Source organism: Spinacia oleracea, chromosome 1, assembly GCF_020520425.1.
Source record: "Spinacia oleracea cultivar Varoflay chromosome 1, BTI_SOV_V1, whole genome shotgun sequence".
NCBI lineage: Eukaryota > Viridiplantae > Streptophyta > Magnoliopsida > Caryophyllales > Amaranthaceae > Spinacia > Spinacia oleracea.
The window spans coordinates 4806002-4824254 of NC_079487.1; the positions used below are offsets into that span (position 1 = coordinate 4806002).

At 37.0% G+C, this 18253-nt stretch overlaps 1 protein-coding gene across 7 annotated transcripts; it reads left to right on the forward strand.

Annotated features, from left to right (window-relative positions):
* The first annotated feature begins 823 nt into the window (after positions 1 to 823).
* LOC110794062 (uncharacterized) lies at positions 824 to 8414 on the forward strand. 7 transcript variants are annotated; one of them, XM_056834967.1, is made up of 8 exons: positions 828 to 988; positions 1832 to 2367; positions 2801 to 3241; positions 3831 to 4338; positions 5006 to 6417; positions 6789 to 7114; positions 7543 to 7651; positions 8226 to 8414. In XM_056834967.1, the coding sequence occupies exons 2-6, from the start codon at positions 1842 to 1844 to the stop codon at positions 6800 to 6802; spliced, it is 2901 nt and encodes a 966-aa protein (XP_056690945.1). In that variant the 5' UTR covers positions 828 to 988; positions 1832 to 1841; the 3' UTR covers positions 6803 to 7114; positions 7543 to 7651; positions 8226 to 8414. The 7 variants fall into 7 exon arrangements, with proteins under 7 accessions (XP_021854695.2, XP_056690945.1, XP_056690947.1 ...); XM_056834969.1 differs by having other exon boundaries at positions 7571 to 7651; XM_021999002.2 differs by lacking the exon at positions 8226 to 8414 and adding an exon at positions 7860 to 8143.
* The last annotated feature ends 9839 nt before the right edge of the window (positions 8415 to 18253 follow it).

Genomic DNA, 18253 nt, shown 5'->3' on the forward strand with positions numbered 1-18253 from the left:
TATAGTTTTAGTCGAGGTACCTCTATAGTTTTATAGATTCAGGGACTGTACTTTTATAGTTTCAGGGGAGATACTTTTATAGTTTTAGTCAAAGTACTTCTATAGTTTTATATTTTCAAAGATGATATTTTTATAGTTTCAGGGGAGATACTTTTATACTATTAGGGGAGATACTTTTATAGTTTTTAGGCCAGATACTTTTATACAAGGAACCTCTAACATTAAATTCAAGAAACTACAATAAAACAATAAAAGTAACAGCGAATAAAATGTAAAAGTAATACTAGCATAGAAAGTCAAGAAACCAGTCAATAACCTTATCAATAGTAGTTGTGCACGAAGAAAATACGCGCACGCGTCACACCATTAAGTTGATGGTGTGGCTGGTCACGTACGTGACACACTATCACTATTAATGACTTCCTCCGTTTTTTAATACTCGTAATGTTTGAACTTTTTACACTATTCACATATTCCACTTTGATTATTGTTGGTGATTTATATGTAAGATAAAACATAGTCATGTATGATCTTGTTAAATTCGTTTTAATGTGTATTTTTAAAATATCAACTTTCAAAAAAATTGCTTAAAGAGAATTAAAGACATTAATGATCAAAGTTGTTCATTGGCATTCATAAAATGGACCAACATTACAAATAAAAACAAACGGAAAAAGTATAAAATTAATCATAACATTTTAAAATGTGTAGTTATCATAAAAATCATATTGGTGAATAATAAATTTATCGTACAAGTGCAAAAAATTTTCATTACACAAAATTGTCATCAAACATCTCAAAGACCCAAACTACTGACCACGGATAGTTGTAGGCTTGTAGGCAAGCCATAAACTAAACGTCCCCTCCCTCCCTTGGCAAGTTCCAATCCCAAAATATCAAAAGCCTTTCGCAGAGCTACTCACCTTCGCAGATCTCCCTCTCTCTCTCTCTCTCTCTCCTCCCTTCCGTTCCATCGACTGTTCTTCAGGTATACTATTACTTCCTTTCTTCTTCATCTCAATGTTTGTTTGGTTCGTTTCAATTACGATGCTTCACTGTTATCTTCTTGTGATTTACCCCCAATTCCCCAATTTAGGGTTTTTTCCGTCTATTTTTCGACACATTATGCTGAAATTTGGACCAATTTAATTGCTTCGTTTGCTTAATTTGATCTTTAATTGAGGTTAAACTGAGGGATACTGATAATTATGCTACGAAAATCAAATTTTAATCAATTGCTTTAATTCTTTATTATTTTTCTTTTTAAATGGTATGAGATTCATGTTATTTGGCAATGTGAATGTGAATGTGAATGTGAATGTGAATGCGTTCTCTCCTCAAACTCCAAACCGGTCATACAGTCTCAATCTGCTCTGCAGCTCCTTCCTCCTCTTAGAACCCTAACTAGTCTCCTCCAAGAAAACTATCATCTTGTAGAGTTGTAGTTGTATCATCACAAACCACCCTTCCTCCTACGCTGCTGTTATTCTTATCTATTTTGTAGAGGCTTAAACAAAGTTGCAAACAAACAGACCAACGCAAGCCATAAACTCCTCTTAGCAGGCAGACCTGTTTATAAGTGTTTTTTTATCGATTAATAAAGTGTTATATTTGTATCTGATATGATGGCTTCGAATTGTTAAATGTATTATGTTGGGTTCTTTATTAACTTTTTTTGGTGTTGTTTTATTCTAATTAGTATATAGACACTTACCCGCATGTTTCTCATGAGATTGATTGCTATACTTGAGCTACGTTTCTTGTATGTTTTTTTTTCTCCCGTTTCAGGAACTTGGGTTATTAAATTAGTTTTTTTTGAAATTGTTGATAGTTAGGGTTTGATGGCTGACCGGAATGCACTGGTTGCTCGGCCAATTTGGGCAAGGCAGGCTGAGGAAGCTAAGCTGAAGAGTGAAGCGGAGAAAACTGCAGCTGCTAAGGCGGCTTTTGAGGCCACTTTCAAGGATGTGGATAAGAGCAAACCTAAGGCTATAGATTCATCTTCTGACAGCGACGATGAGGGGGAAGATCTGGTAAACAAGCCAATTGGGCCAGTTGACCCCTCTAAGTGTACTGCAGCTGGGGCTGGAGTATCTGGCGGGTCGGCATGCTCACCGTGTACATTTAATTTGACTACCAAGGATTCAGATGGGAGAAAGATACCTAAAGGGGATGCTCAGGTTAAGGTTAAGGTTACCCCGGGAGTAGGGGTAGGGGGCTCTGACATAGACGGGATTGTGAAGGACCTGGGTGATGGGACCTATACAGTTACCTATGTTGTTCCTAAAAGAGGAAATTACATGGTCCATGTGGAATGCAACGGGAAGCCCATCATGGGCAGCCCATTTCCTGTGTTTTTCAGTGCAGGTAATTTTTCTGTTTCATCTTTCTAGCTTAATGCTATTAAAAGCTTCTAGTTGGTGAGATGCAGCAATCGAAAATAAAAGAGTACAATCTCTTCAACTATAAAATAAGAACTTGGAACAATGTCCCTCTGAAATTTCAGTAATGAGATTAGTTGTGGGAGGAAGGGAACAAAGACGGATAAAGGGAGGTGTCTGAATATCTTAATATCCCCCATTAACATGGCTGTTTTCTTGCCATTGATTTTGTTGGTTTCTGTTGGCCAAATACGAGCTTTCTCTTAGGGGACAATTGAAATTGATCTACTAATTGTGCGAAAAACCCCGTTGCTTGTCAACTACTGTTGCACATCTTATTTCACACTATATATTTACTCCATGGACTTCTGTACTCTAATATTTCTTTGCTGACTAGTGTGTATCATACCATTTTACAGGAAGTTCGAATGGAGGGGTGCTAGGTGTGCCTCCAACAATGTCATATCCGAACCTTGTGAATGCAAATATGCCGAACATGCCAAACTATGCTGGTTCGGTCTCTGGGGCATTTCCTGGTCTGGTTGGAATGATTCCTGGACTTGTTCCGGGCCCTTCTGGTGGGGTGATTTTGCCTGGTATCGGAGCTTCCTTGGGTGAAGTATGTCGGGAATTTCTTAATGGGCGTTGCTTCAAAACAGATTGCAAATTTAACCATCCCACACACAACTTGCTCATGAGTGCAATAGCTGCAACCTCTACCATGGGAACCATGAGCCAAGTGCCTATGGCTCCTTCTGCTGCTGCGATGGCTGCTGCTCAGGCAATTATGGCTGCTCAGGCTCTTCAAGCCCATACTGCTCAGTTGCAGGCTCAATCTAAGTTATCCAAAGATTCTCCAGGTACTACACTCTACCCCTTTCCCTTGACTCCCTCCCCTGTTGCGTATCTTTGAAGATTGTTATAATCATTGTCATCTCTATCATACTTTCACTTATCTCTATTTATTTGGTTCTATTTTTGCTACTCATATCCTCCTCCCAAAAAAGAAGTTTTCTTTTTACAAGGGATGATTGTTAGGAGCAAACATATGAAACAGATACAAATTTTCTTACTATTCTAGAAGGTCAGAACACGTTTGTGTTCGTATAACATGATTATATTCAGGCTTGAGTATATACTAACAGAATGTGATTCCCATGAATTCCTTTTAAATAACATGTAGAAGCTAGTGAGCAGAACTTGGCAATATGCTCAAATGAACTTTGCTAAACAGTAATATCTCTTGTCAATATAACTATATCTTTATATTCTTAACAACAGAAATGAGTTGTCATGCTAATGCTTAATAAGTGAGTAACATCTTCATCATCTATTCACACATTTATTTCTCTTTTTCCTATCCACACTTCCCCAAAAAAAGGAAAAAAAATCTAAATAATCACATATTTCCGAGGGAATGTTTCTGATGTTGCCGGATGCTATTTGCAGGTGCCTCTGAGAAGGAGAATAAAGCTGATACGTTGAAGAAAACAGTCCAAATTAGCAACCTCAATCCTCTTCTCACAGCAGAACACTTGAAACAACTTTTTGCATTTTGTGGTACCGTGGTGGATTGCACCATCACTGACTCAAAGCACTTTGCTTACGTAGAGTATGTGAAACCCGAAGAAGCAACAGCAGCTCTTGCTCTCAATAACATGGATGTTTGCGGTCGCCCCTTAAACGTTGAGATGGCAAAATCACTGCCTCAGAAACCTGCTGCTTCTTCGGCTTCATCCTTGCCAATCATGATGCAGCAAGCAGTAGCCATGCAACAAATGCAGTTTCAGCAGGCATTGCTGATGCAGCAAACAATGACAGCACAACAAGCAGCCAACCGCGCTGCTACAGTGAAGTCTGCTACAGATTTAGCATCTGCTAGAGCCGCAGAAATATCTAAGAAACTGAGGGCTGATGGATTTGTAGCTGATGAAATAGAACCAGAGAAAAAATCCAGGTATGAATTTGGATTAAATTTGAGCTGTTGTTGTTGACTTGTTGTTGTTGTTGTTGTTTGCGAGTCTTTCCTTTACGACTTTGCTGCTATTACTGTATTAGTTGGAAATGGTTAGGTTTTGGCTGATTGGTAACATGTGCGTTGTTATTAGTTGTGAATCTTGTGATGAATATTATTGGATTGTTCTTGCTCCAGTTGGGCATCATGTAACGTGCATATTATTTGCTGCTACTCCGACTTAAGTTGCCACTAATTGGTGGATCAAAGGACATTTATCTTAGTGAACATGACAGAAGCCAACATGGGCTTAATTTATATGCTAAAATGAAGGTCTTGTGGCATAAGATATTTACGACATTTGGTCATGCCTTTTGGGAACTTATTGAATGATAGAGTTTGTTAAGGGATTTTAATTTGTCTCTTTATTCCGGTTGCTTAGTCAAAAGTATATCTTGATATGCTGCTAGAGAAAGAACTCAGTAAAGCTGATGATAATTTTCTTTTCATTGATTGTTGGAACTTTGTAATTTGTGCAAAATATTTGGCTTTCTGATCTTCTACTTTGACGTATGCTGTCTCGTTAAAGATAGAGATTGCTTTCTTGTGAAAGTTTTTGTGTTACTGCATTATTTCTTTAGTCACCTTAAAATGATTTTTACGATTGCAGGTCTCCATCACCTTCTATTGTAAGGTCTAAGTCCAAGTCTAGGTCACCTATAAGCTATGGTAAAAGACGTAAATCTCGCTCTTTCTCACCTATGCGCCAATACAGAGACCGGAAGTCAAAGTCCCCGCGGAGATCTCGTCATAGGTCACGTTCCTTTTCTCCTCGGATCAGACATTCTCGAGATCGTAGATCCAGGTCTCCAGTAAGGTATCGCCGCTATTCAGGCTACGAATATGATAGACGGTCATATAGAGATGTTAGTGATAGAGCTGGAAGGAGAGATTCAAAAGGTTCACGTGATTACCATGTGTCTGATTTCAAAAGGAATAAGAGTAGGAGTCCTAGTCCTCGAGGAAGGAAATCATATCGAAATCGGTCGGATTCCCCGAAACCTCGGCATCATAGGAGTTCTGCCCACCGTTCCAAATCACCAAGACTTTACCAAGGAGGTAGGTCTTCCCCCACAAATGATGCAGACAAAAGGTTGAAGCAGCGCCATCGATCTAGGTCTAAATCTGTTGAGGATAGGCAAAAGTCCAGTAAGAGAATTGATGAAAGTAAGGAAAAGGAAAAGCGTCGTGGTAGGAGGCGTTCTAGGTCTCCGTCGTACGAAATTAAGCATGAGAAGAGTGGCAGGTTGTCCCCCCAAAGTTCAGATGAGATTTTAACAACTCAGAGAAAGCGTTCAAGATCAAGATCAGTTGACTCTAAGGATCCTCCGAAAGTGAAAGAAGGTGAGCCCGGTGAAGAAAAAGAAGAATCAAAATGTAGGGAAAGAAGTAGATCCAGGTCCAACGATGGAGAAATTCATAGGAAGATGTCTTCACAATCAATGGATGAAAATAAATCTAAGATTTCCAGGCACTCAACGTCAAAATCCATTGAAGATGATGTTGAGCGTAAAGTAATCAAGGATGAAAGCAGGAGAGAAAAACGGAAACGTCGTGATAGGAGGCGTTCCAGATCATTATCTGCAGAACATGAATCCCGCTCAGGAGGTAAGTCCTCTCGACATAGAGAGGAAAAAATGAAGGATAAACATAGAAGACGGTCAAGAACAAAATCCCCCGAAGGGAAAGAGAGAAGAAAAAATGGTGGAAGCACTAGTGAAAAACTGGACCACATTGGCGAAAAGTGTGTAAAAGATAACGATGTAAAGAGTTTCAGGAATTCAATTGAACTCGGGGATGATACTTCCTTAACCAACTGTTCTGGAAAAAACCCCTTAATCATTGAGAGTGAAAAATCTGAATGTGACAGAAGCAAGTCAATTAAAGCTGCAGTATATGAAAGTGAATCTGATAGATCTGATATCGTTGAAAACTCTAAGGGCAGGTCTAATCATGGTCCAGAAATCTTGGGTGAAAATCACAACTTTGGTGCTGAGACTGAATACTCTATTGAGCGAGAAGGTGAAATTTAGTTTTTATATCTTTCTTGTATGTATCCCCTCTTCCTGTCTATATCCCTGTTATATCTCCTATTTTTGTTTTGTTGTGTGTGTGTGTGTGTCGGACTGTCGGGGCACGATAGGGTTAGGGGAGCCAATAGGGTTTCGGAATACAGTGATCTTAATGTTTGAGATACTTGCGGTTTTTCTGTAATATGTTGCCTTTTGTAATTGTGTAATTACTAATGGAAGTGATAAAATGTTATCACAAAGATGTACGTATGATGTCCGGAATTCTAATTATGTATTGTTAAAAATCTTGGCAAGTAGTCTACAATTTGAAATATATTTTGAGCTTTTTGCTGAGAAAATTCAAATTTTATGGAATTACAGGTGGGGTTATTTGAGATGCTAGTCAGCAGTCAGTTCATCCGGATTCTTAAACTGGAGTCACCATGGCCGAGATGAGGCTTAAGTTGATGATAATCATTAAGGGCTGTAAAAGTTTCAGTTTTACTGTCTTGCAGAGATTTGCATGCGGGATTGCTCACTTAAGCTACAAGCAGCATCCTGCTCACTTGCTGCCTCTTTATTTTTTTGCAGGTAAGGTGGAGGTGAAAGAGAATGAAGGCTTCTGTGTTGGCGACTTTCAAGCCTTTTAATCTCCTTTATGCAATGTCAACGACCAGTGTTAGTAGCAAGGTTCTTTGATTTAAAGTGTATGTTAACTTTCTCTTGCTAAAGAAAAAACAAATATCTTACACTATTAATTGAGGACAATCATATCCTTAATTCTCTGAGTTTGTCTTTATGTCCTGAGTTTGTCCTTAGGCAGTCTGGAATTTTCGTTGTTTATGTCTTTGGTAGGAATTTGCATGATAGAGAATTACCGAGTCTCTGGTGGACTATTAGCTTTTGATCGCACTGGTGGGATAGAGAATAGGCAATGTCTTAATTTTTTCCTTTCTGTTGTGCATTTCCAGGTCAAATAATAATCCCTGTATTGAGTTTTTTTTTCCTGTGTTTATATCCCCTTATATGTCAATGTTGGGTGGTCATTGAACTTCTTTTTGTAGCGTCGCTGATCTTAGGTCTTTTCTCTTTCTTTTTTTCCTTTTTTTTTTCCTTTTTTTCTTTTTCTCCCGAGTGCTGGGTCTGTTACTTTTGATACACAGGTACAGGCTTAACAATGGTGGCTTCTTGTTAGGGCTTTTCCAAATGAAAATGGAAGGACATGTCTGTGATTTTATACTGAGGTATGCCACCAAGAGAGTCATTTTTGTATTAAGGGGTTGATTGTTAGGTGTTATATAGCCATCTTTCCCGCTGTTGGTTCACCAATGTTTGGTTTATGTCCTTTTGTCTAACTAGTTTGTAATTGTTTTGTTTTTCCTTTTTCAATTTCCTCTTTTGATGTCTTTCTTTTTCCTCCCTTTTCTATTTCCCCTGCTATTCTATTTCCAGAAATTTATTCCATTAGCTAAGCTACTAAGGTCAAGGAGAAGTAGATGTGCAGTGCATGAAAAAAGGAATTTATTGAGCAAAGCAAAGCAAAGCAGCCTGGATGGTAGATTGAATTTGTCGAATCTTGGACCAATAATTGGTTATCTAGGATAAGTCGATACGAGTTTGAGAGATTAATAATACACATTATGCACTTATAATACCTTATGCATTGGTTCAGTCTGTCTTGTTTATGTCTGTTTTCTGGGTAAACCATCGTTGTTTATTTTATGTTTTTCCCTTCATGTTGTTGTTGTTGTTGTTGTTGTTGTGTTAATCACCCGCCTTATTGTCCCTCTTTTCTCCCCTTTTTGTCATTTGTACTAGGTCAAGCAGTGTGAATTGGACGCTGAAGCATGTTGGGCCCATTTTTGGGTAAATCTATCATAATTTCGATATTTTTTTTGGGAAGGGGGGTTATGTGCCTTAACGTTTATTGAAATGGCTATGATGAATTGGTGATTGTCTCTTTTAATTCATTAGATAAAGTACGTAACGACAGATTATTTACTTTCAGTGTTCTCTGTTGTTGCTTGCTGGAAGTATAACTAAATATTGATCGAGTACAAGCTTCCTTCAAAAAAATACATTACGTTCGTACAACTTCAGATTGTCACTGGTTCGATATCCAGTGAATTTGAATGTCAATACTTACCTCCTAATTTTAGGGACTGCATGTTTTATCACCACATTTATTACTCTTAAGATCAATTTGAACTTACCATGATACTTCTGTAAAGGCTCCATTTGGTAGGGCGTAAAACGTTTTCATGTAAAATGATTTTTCGCCTTTCAATCATTTTACATTGTTTGGTTGGGTAAGGGATGGAAAATAATTTTCCATGACTCCCTCTAAGGTGGAAAACCCTTTTCTATTTGAAAGAGAGGGAAACACTTTTCCTTCTTTTCTCCTTACCTCCCTCTCCTTCCTTCCCCTCTATCTTCACCATCTTCTCCCATTTTCCTTTAAGGTACCAAACAAAGGAAAACTAGTTTAGAATTGTGTTTTCCCTTGAAAAATGTTTTTCGTGGAAAATCATTTTACAATGAAAACGAACGGAGCCAAAGTGTGAAGTTTTATTCAAATTTTTTGAAAAAGAAAATCAATCAAAGGATGTGGAAAAGGAGGTAGCAGATTATGTCGCAGCCACTGATCACTACTCTTCGACCCACAAAGATTATGATCGATTATAGTTAGTAAATTTTCATATTTTATTAGATAAATTAGGATATAATCCTGGGAGAAAATTATTCTAATTTTCATATACTTGTTTTTTCAAAAAAAAAGGAAAGAAAAAGAAACTAATATTCGATTAGGTTAACAACTAGTATAGTACCCGTGCGTGCGATGCACGATTTATGATATGAATATTAAATTTGTATATCTAAACTTTTACTAAACTATAGCTATAGACAATTATCATCAAAATATAGCTTATAGATAATCTTATTATTGAAACTAATGATGGATAGATCTGTTACTACCTCATTCCTTGTCTTATTTATTTAACAAATTCAAAATAAAATAAAATAAGGGTACATAGATAAATTTACGTTCTTCCCTTTCATAACCCATGTAAAACATAAATTTATTCTCATTTGTTTTTTACTTCGATAGTCATACCCACTTAATACTCCCCTACCATCTACATCATCATTACCCGATCATTTAACACTCACCCCACCATATACCTTATTCATCAAGAGATAACTTCGAAGCGGAGTGGGTTGGTCCCTCAACACCTATACCTGCCTAAAATTCTCATCCCCATGCTCGTCACCACGATAGGTATGATACTCATCTCCGTCCTAAGCTCCGCCTCGTGGACGGAAAATAAAATTAACCCTGCTTCATCACCCGTATGTGTATCCACGCCCGCCGCCTCAAGCCAAGCCTTAGTCAACTGAACTCGACATTATTTTTTGACAAGAGAGTTTTGAATTTTAAAACTTTAAGAGTATTTGACAATTTGTTTGTCTGATTACATTATACGTTGGACACATATAACGTATAATTATTTTCCTAATTAAAACTAATGATGGATAAATTTGTTATTGCCTCATTCGATGTCTTATTTATTAAACACAGAAAATAAACAAAGTTACATAGACAAAGTTATTTTCATTCTCACTCATAACATGTGTTAAACCTAGCCCCTAGAAAAATGAACTCGATATTATTTTCTGGTAAGAGAGATTTTAATTTTAAAACTCTCTGATTAGATTATACTTTGACACATATAACTTAAAAATATTCTCCTAATTAAAATTAATGATGGATAAATTTGTTATTGCCCCATTTTGTATCTTGTTTATTAAAAATAGAAAACAAATAAGGGTACATAGACAAAATTATTTTCATCCCCATTCATCACATGTGTCAAACATTGCCCTAGACGGCTGGACCCGACATTATTTTTTGGTAAGAGAGTTTTTAATTTTAAAACTCTTTTCATAATTTGATAATCTCTGATTACACTATAGTTTGGACACATTACCTTATGGATATCCCCGCAATTAAAATTAATAATGGATAATTTTTTTTATTACCCCATACCGTGTCTTATTTATTAAAAAAGGAAAAACAAATAAAGGTACGTACATAAACAAAATTATTTTCATCTATTCAACACATGTGTCAATTATAGTGTTATTCTCATCCACCTTTCACTTCGATAGTCACACATATTTGATCATTTTATATTTACTCCATTACCCGATCACTTAACACCTACTCTACTATTTCGTTTATTCATCTAGTCATGACTTTGAGGTTGGTCGGTGCTTCCGCACGTACTCGTCTAAAATTATCATCCATATCCCTGTCACTCACAATGGAAAAGATACTCACCCTTACCAATCTCCTCATTAAAGGGTAAAAAATAAAACTCATCCTCGATCTATCACCGACCTGTTATCCACACTCGCCTCACACCCACCCCTGGACTAACATATTTTTTTTTGGTAAGAGAGTTTTGAATTTTAAAATTCTACTATAGAGTCTTCTACAATGCAAATGTCTTATTATAATAATGGAGTAAATAAACAAAACATTATATTATGTACTCTTTCCGTCCAAATTTAATAGTTGCAATAGTCTTTTCACGGAGTTTTATGCGATAAATTATTGTAATCTTATATATTATAATTTAATAGGAAAATAGGCATGTTGAGAGAGAGTGGAATTCCTTTTATAGAATCAAGTATAAGAGCGACAAATCAGAGAGCGACATAGCTCCACATCAATTTCGTTATTCAAAATTGCGCGCAAAGATTTTTCAATAGAATACAATGTAAAATAAAGGCAAACATATTACCCATCAAATAATCAAATACAAATAAACTAATAATATAAAATGAAACTAAAAAACTCTTTAAAATGTTTTTCATTTAAAAGATTAAGGAACTACTAAATAAAAGGATATGTAGAAATTTAAATTTCGAGAAAGAAAAAAATACAAAGTTATTAAACAATTTTTTTTCAATAAGCATATTTTACACAACATTTATAAATGCTACTTCAAATATTAAAGCCAAGCTAAATATTCGTTATACATATCCGCAGTCAATATAAGACACATTTTTTAAATAAAAATTGAAAATACATTGCATGCAATTAGTCATTAGTAAATTCAAGTTCAATATTTTAATACATGCTAAGAGATTTTAAATTTTTTTAAATAAAATGATGTTTTGGGAATCCTAGTTAAAATATTTTTATTTTTATTAGATTATTGTCATATTGTAAATATTGTGATATTGAAGTACTTTCTGAGTATATTTTTTTTTAGTTAATAATATTAATGTATACGTAGTATGTTTTAAGAATTAGCCATTATCGATCAACTGTTAGCATTTTAATATTAGAACTCTGAAATAATGCATTTGCCATTAATTAGCCTTTATCGATCAACTGTTATCATTTTTTTTTTCAAAACAATCTCATACTCTATTACAATACCACTTATTATTAGAATATTTGAAGGAAATAATGCCCTTGGTCCAAGTATGCATTCAATGTTAAGTCTAATAAATGCGGTTCAGTATTAATTAACAAGTTAATAATTCAGTGAGATCAAGTGAGCTGAATGCCTAGCTAGAGGCCGCTTCAGTTCAAGTGGAATTAATGATATTAATCCACAGCTTACTCTTGACTGAACCCGTAGGGTCACACAAATAGTACGTAAACGGATCAAGTATTTAATGGCATTAAATACTCCATCTATGGATATTCGGAATCGACGGATCTTGGTTTCAGTGGGAGCTGAGATCGTCACAGGCAAGAAATGAATACTTCGGAAACGATGATATTGCCGGAAACAGAAATATGGATCGTATCGGAAATATAAATATTATCCAAGTCGTAGATGTTGCCGGAAACGGAAACATGGTACGTATCGAAAAATATATCGGAAATGGAAATATTGCCGGAATCGGAAATATTTCCGGAAACGGAAATATTGTCAGAATCGGAAATATTATCGGAATCGGAAAATAATTCCGGAAACGGAAATATTAAATATTTGTTCGAAACGGAAATTGATTCCGGAATCGGAAATGTTGAATATTGTTCGTATCGGAAATGAATTCCGGAATCGAGAAATTAATCGGAAGCGTATCGTACGAATTAGCATCGGACGAGGCCTGCCAGACGAAGGCCCAGCACGAAGCCGGGCCATCGCCCAGCAAGCCAGCGCGCCACAAACGCACCAGCCAAGGCTGCGCCAGGCCCACCGCAAGGCAGGCCCAGCGCGCGCCAAGGCTACGGCAGCGTGTGGGCTTGCGGCAGTGGGCTGCGAGCGCGCGCATGGCGCCCCTCGTGGGCTGCTGTGCGTGCGTGTGTGTTTGTGTGCTACTCGAATCCTAAAGCTACCGGGATTTGTCATATGATTAAATCTAATCCTAAAAGATTTAGTTTATAAAATTAGAGTCCTAGTAGGATTATAATTAAATAAATTAGTATCCTAATAGGATTCCAAATCCTTTTCCATAACTCTATAAATAGGTGCCTAGGGTCACATATTTATATCGAGCATTCAAGTATTCAAAGTGAGTTTTTGAGAGCAAAATTCAGTCATAAAATTGCCTATAAAGTGCCGAAAATTCAGATACCTTAAGGGCGATTCTAGTTGGTCAATCTTAAGGCGGATCCGGACGTGCTGTGGACTATCTACGGAGGGACGACACTTGGAGTCCTAAAGACTTGTTCTTGTTCGGTTCGGGCGCAGCTAGGGAAGACACGCAACAAAGAGTATACATCTAAACTATGCTAAATGATTATGTGTAAATAATATGTTTTCCTGGCTTAATGGTTTTTTCCGCATGATTTATGAATTGTCATATGTATCATAACCTAACAGTGGTATCACGAGCCTCTTATTATTTTCATAATCTAAATTGCATGAACATGGTTAAATATTACAAATTTGCAAGAATTAAAAGGGGTGATTAATTTTCGTAATTGTTAATTAATTACAAATTGCGTTTATTTAATTATACGTACGCAGTTTTTCGGCAGTTTCTTCGTTACTCATCCAAATCGAGTGATTTTTGTGTCAATTCCGCATGTAAAAGGCATTCTAAAATTTTGACAAAAATAGTTGTTTTCGGCCGAACCCAGAATTCTCAAATTCGTAGCCTAACTATGACTTTTCGGAGGTTTTAGTTTTTCGAATGCAAAATTTCGTAAATTTAAGATGTTAAATTAAATATTTGCGATTCTTGTTGATAAATCTTGAATTTTGATTGACCTACTGTATATGTTTAACAAGTTTGAATGCCTAGCCTTGTTAATATGCAATCTAATTTGTAATTATGATTAATTTGTTGAAAATTAGAATAATTTAGAATTAATTTGATTTTCATAATTAATTATAATTTAATTAGATACCTATGATTAAAAACCACCATAAAAATTGTAAATTTATGTTAAATTTTAAATTTTTATGACCTAGACTTGAATCCATGTTAATCGGAAATCAATTGAATAATAAATTTTCGATTTTTCGCCCTAAAATTATGAAATTAATATTATTTATTAATTTGTCATTAATTTTAAATATAAATTTTTTAAATTTTTATGCGATTCGCTCATATAACTTGCACGCACAAAGCAATGGACGCTACGTGTTACCCTTAAGGGGTGTTGTATAGTGCGGGCATGTGACGACGAGCAAGGGAGCTCGTCGCCCATGCGGCACGAATGCAATGAGCAAGACCATGGTGCATGAGCACAAGGCAGCAGCCCTGCCTTGTGTCGTGGGCTGTGAGCAATGGACGAATGGGCGAGGGCGAAAGCAAGGCACAGCAGTCGCGTGTGGGCAGCAAGCGAGCTGCGCCACAGCGCGCACTGCCTCGCGCAAGCGTGCGGAGCCTCGCGCGCAGCGAGCGCAAGCTCGCGTGCCACGAGTGCTACGCCCATCGTCGATGCCTCGCGCAGCAAGCGCTGGCGAGCGCGCGCAGCGAGCGCTGGCTCGCATAAAGCGAGCGCTGGCGAGCGCGCGCAGCGAGCGCTGGCTCGCATGAAACGAGCGCTGGCGAGCGAGCGATGGCTCGCGTGCATCGAGCGCTGGCGCGCGCGCAGCGAGCACCAGCTCGCGTGATGCTTTGCGAAGGAGAGCAGCAGCAGCGATGCGACGCAGCGCATGGGCTGGGCGCACATGGCCAGTGATGGCTGTGTGCGTGTGGCCCATGGGCGTACGTTGCGTGGGGTTGTTGCGTTGCGATTAGATCGTTTTGAAATTTTAATTTGAAATTTTCAGTTTACGTAATTTTAATTAACTTTAAAATTAATAATTTAAATTATTTTCTTGGATTTTAATTTTGAATATTGTAATTATAATAAATTTTATTTATTCTAATTATTTTACTAAAATTAAAATCATGAATTAATTTAAATACGACTGAAATTAAATTAAACTTTTGGATTCAATTATAAATTTATATGAGCTTTAAATTTTAATTAAATTTGTATGTTTCTGGTTAGACTAGAAATACATTTTTATGTTTAAAATTAGTAAAGCATATGAATTTATTGGTTTAAGTGGGAGCCCTTTTAGTCATAAACTCTTGATTAGGTCTACAAATCCTTAAGGTTAAAACAACTTGATTAGAATTAATAAGGACTGAATAATTGGTAGATTATTGGTGCCCTTGATTAATTGCTGCAAATGTTTACGTGATGCATAATGTGTTTTACTAACCAGCTATGTGGGCCATTCATGATAATGAATGGGTGAATGGTATATATTGTATATGTACTGTTTTGCAGGTTATGAAGTGACTAGTATGGCCCAAATAGGATAGAAAATATGGTCTGCGTACCATTAATTTGAATGTAATTGGTCTAAAGTACCAAAGTTGTTTTTCAATTCAAATATGGTCTGCGTACCATCAAATAGTTGTAATTAGTTTTAATTATAGCTTATCCTATTTGAAGAAAATGGTGCCTCCCACGGAGATTTTCAAGACGGACTTTGAAGTTAAAACTTCAAGATGAAGTCGGGCCATACTAGATCACATTTATCTTATGCATGTTTTAAGTTATTTATTGCTTTTAAATATGTCTTAAAATGCATGAGATCAAAAGCTTGATTATGTTGCATGATTAAGGATTTTAGTTCACTTAAAATCTAACCAACATAGTAAGAGCCTTAAGTTCCAAACTTAAAAAATTGAGTTATAAGGTGCAATGCCAAAATATACACTTGCTTGGATATCCTTTACATAAATCTAGTAATAGTTTTCGCTCAGCGAGGTGTTACTTATTGGTCCTAAAGGGGCAAGGTACACAAATAATTGTGAGTACATGTTAGTTTTGGTGAAACTCAACGATATAAGTAAGGAGTCCTTTTATGTCGTGGCAAAATCGATAGGTTTACCTAATAAGTTCTTAGACGTACCTATCAACCAAGAATAGTTTCTAGACTATTAGCAAAAGGCTTTTGCTTACCTAAGATGTTTTAGGATTAAGTCGAAAAACTGTGCTTAGTTCTTCAATGATTTTAGGATCTTGGAATCATTTTATTCACACCTGCCGGAACACATAACTTGAATAAAATGCTTAATAAACATTGAATTATGCATGTATGCTAGAATTTAAGTTTATTAAGAGAAACTGTGAATGGTTATTTATTTGTTTATTCTTTTCAATTGTAGTTTTAAATATGGCAAACAACAATTCATTCAACATTCGATCAATTCTCGAAAAGGAGAAGTTGAACGGGAAGAACTTCCTTGACTGGCAAAGGAACTTGCAAATAGTTCTTATGCAGGAAGAAAAGGAGTATGTCCTAGAAGAGGCGATGCCCGAAGCCGCAGGCGACGGGGTCACTCAGGCAGCCTTCAATCGTTGGATTGATGCCAACAAGGATGTGAAATGTCTAATGCTCGCCACCATGAGTGCGGATCTACAGAAAACGTTCATCAACTCAGATGCTTTCACAATCATCAGTGAGTTGAAGAACATGTTCCAAGATCTGGCTCGAGTCGAAAGATTCGAGACTCATAGGCAAATTCTTGAGACCAAGCTTAAGAAAGGCGAGCCCGTAAGTCCACATGTTCTCAAAATGATTGGACTCATTGAGAATATGAGTCGGCTGGATCAGCAATTTTCTCAGGAAATGGCTATAGACACCATCCTCCATTCTCTTCATAGCGGGTATGATCAGTTCAAACTGAACTACAGTATGAATAGTCTGGACAAAACGCTCATTGAGCTTCACGGTATGCTGAAGACCGCTGAAAAGACGCTCAAAAGTGATAAGCAGGATGTGCTTATGGTGCGTGGGGGCAAGTTCAAGAAATCTGGAAAGAAGAGGAATGCTAAGAAAGGTGGCAACAAGGCCAGCCCAACTAAGCAAACTGGCGCCAAATCTGTAAAGAGGAAGGTCAGTCAACCCACTTCTGAATCCGAATGCTTCTACTGCAAGAAGGGGCATTGGAAGAGAGATTGCTTGAAGCTAAAGGAAGATCAGAAGAACAGAACAGTCGTTCCATCTTCAGGTATTTTCGTTATAGACTGTATACTTGCTAATTCAACTTCTTGGGTATTAGATACAGGTTGTGGCTCACACTTATGTTCCAATCCACAGGGACTAAGAAGAAGTAGAAAGTTAAGCAAGGGTGAAGTCGACCTACGAGTGGGAAATGGAGCACGGATTGCTGCATTTGCTGTAGGAACTTACTATTTGTCGTTGCCCTCCGGGCTAGTTTTGGAACTGGAAGAATGTTTCCATGTTCCAAGTCTTACTAAAAACATCATTTCAGTTTCTTGCTTAGATGCTAAGGGATTTTCCTTTTTAATAAAAGACAATAGTTGTTCGTTTTATTTTAAAGAGATGTTTTATGGATCTGCTAGATTAGTCAATGGACTTTATTTATTAGATCACGACAAACAAGTATATAACATAAATACCAAAAAGGCCAAAAAGGATGATTCAGATCTCACCTATCTGTGGCATTGTCGATTAGGCCATATAAACTTGAAACGCTTAGAAAGACTTCAAAAGGAAGGAATTCTAGAACCATTTGACTTAGAGGATTATGGTAAATGCGAATCATGTTTACTTGGCAAAATGACAAAGCAACCTTTCTCTAAAGTTGGAGAAAGAGCAAATGAACTATTGGGTTTAATCCATACAGATGTATGTGGACCAATGAGTACAAATGCTAGAGGTGGTTTCAGCTACTTTATCACTTTCACTGATGACTTCAGTAGATATGGTTATGTCTACCTAATGAAGCATAACTCTGAATCCTTTGACAAATTCAAGGAATTTCAGAGTGAAGTAGAGAATCAATTAGGCAAGAAGATTAAGGCACTGCGGTCTGATAGAGGCGGTGAATATCTAAGCTATGAATTTGATGACCATCTGAAAGAATGTGGAATTCTATCAGAATGTGGAATTCTATCAGAATTGACTCCTCCTGGAACACCACAATGGAACGGTGTGTCGGAACGGAGGAACAGAACCTTGCTAGACATGGTCAGGTCAATGATGGGTAAGGCCAAACTTCCATTAGAATTTTGGGGACATGCACTAAATACAGCTGCACTCACTATAAATAGAGCTCCGTCTAAAGCTGTCGAAAAGACTCCATATGAATTATGGTTTGGAAAGCCTCCAAATGTGTCTTTTCTTAAGATTACGATGAAACCTTTTCACCAGTTGCAATGCTAAAGTCTATTCGGATAATGTTAGCAATCGCTGCATATTACGATTACGAAATATGGCAGATGGATGTCAAAACTGCTTTCTTAAACGGCGTTTTAACAGAAACTATGTTTATGACACAGCCTGAAGGTTTTGAGGATCCAAAGAATGCTAAAAAGGTATGCAAGCTAAAGAAGTCAA

What these genes read in the sequence shown, in the direction of transcription:
- LOC110794062 (XM_021999003.2), top strand. Translation starts at nt 1,842, where the DNA reads ATGGCTGACCGGAATGCACTGGTTGCTCGGCCAATTTGGGCAAGGCAG. An exon ending in TCCTGTGTTTTTCAGTGCAG is followed by an intron (nt 2,368 to 2,800) that starts GTAATTTTTCTG and finishes ACCATTTTACAG; the next exon opens with GAAGTTCGAATGGAGGGGTG. An exon ending in GAACCAGAGAAAAAATCCAG is followed by an intron (nt 4,339 to 5,005) that starts GTATGAATTTGG and finishes TTACGATTGCAG; the next exon opens with GTCTCCATCACCTTCTATTG.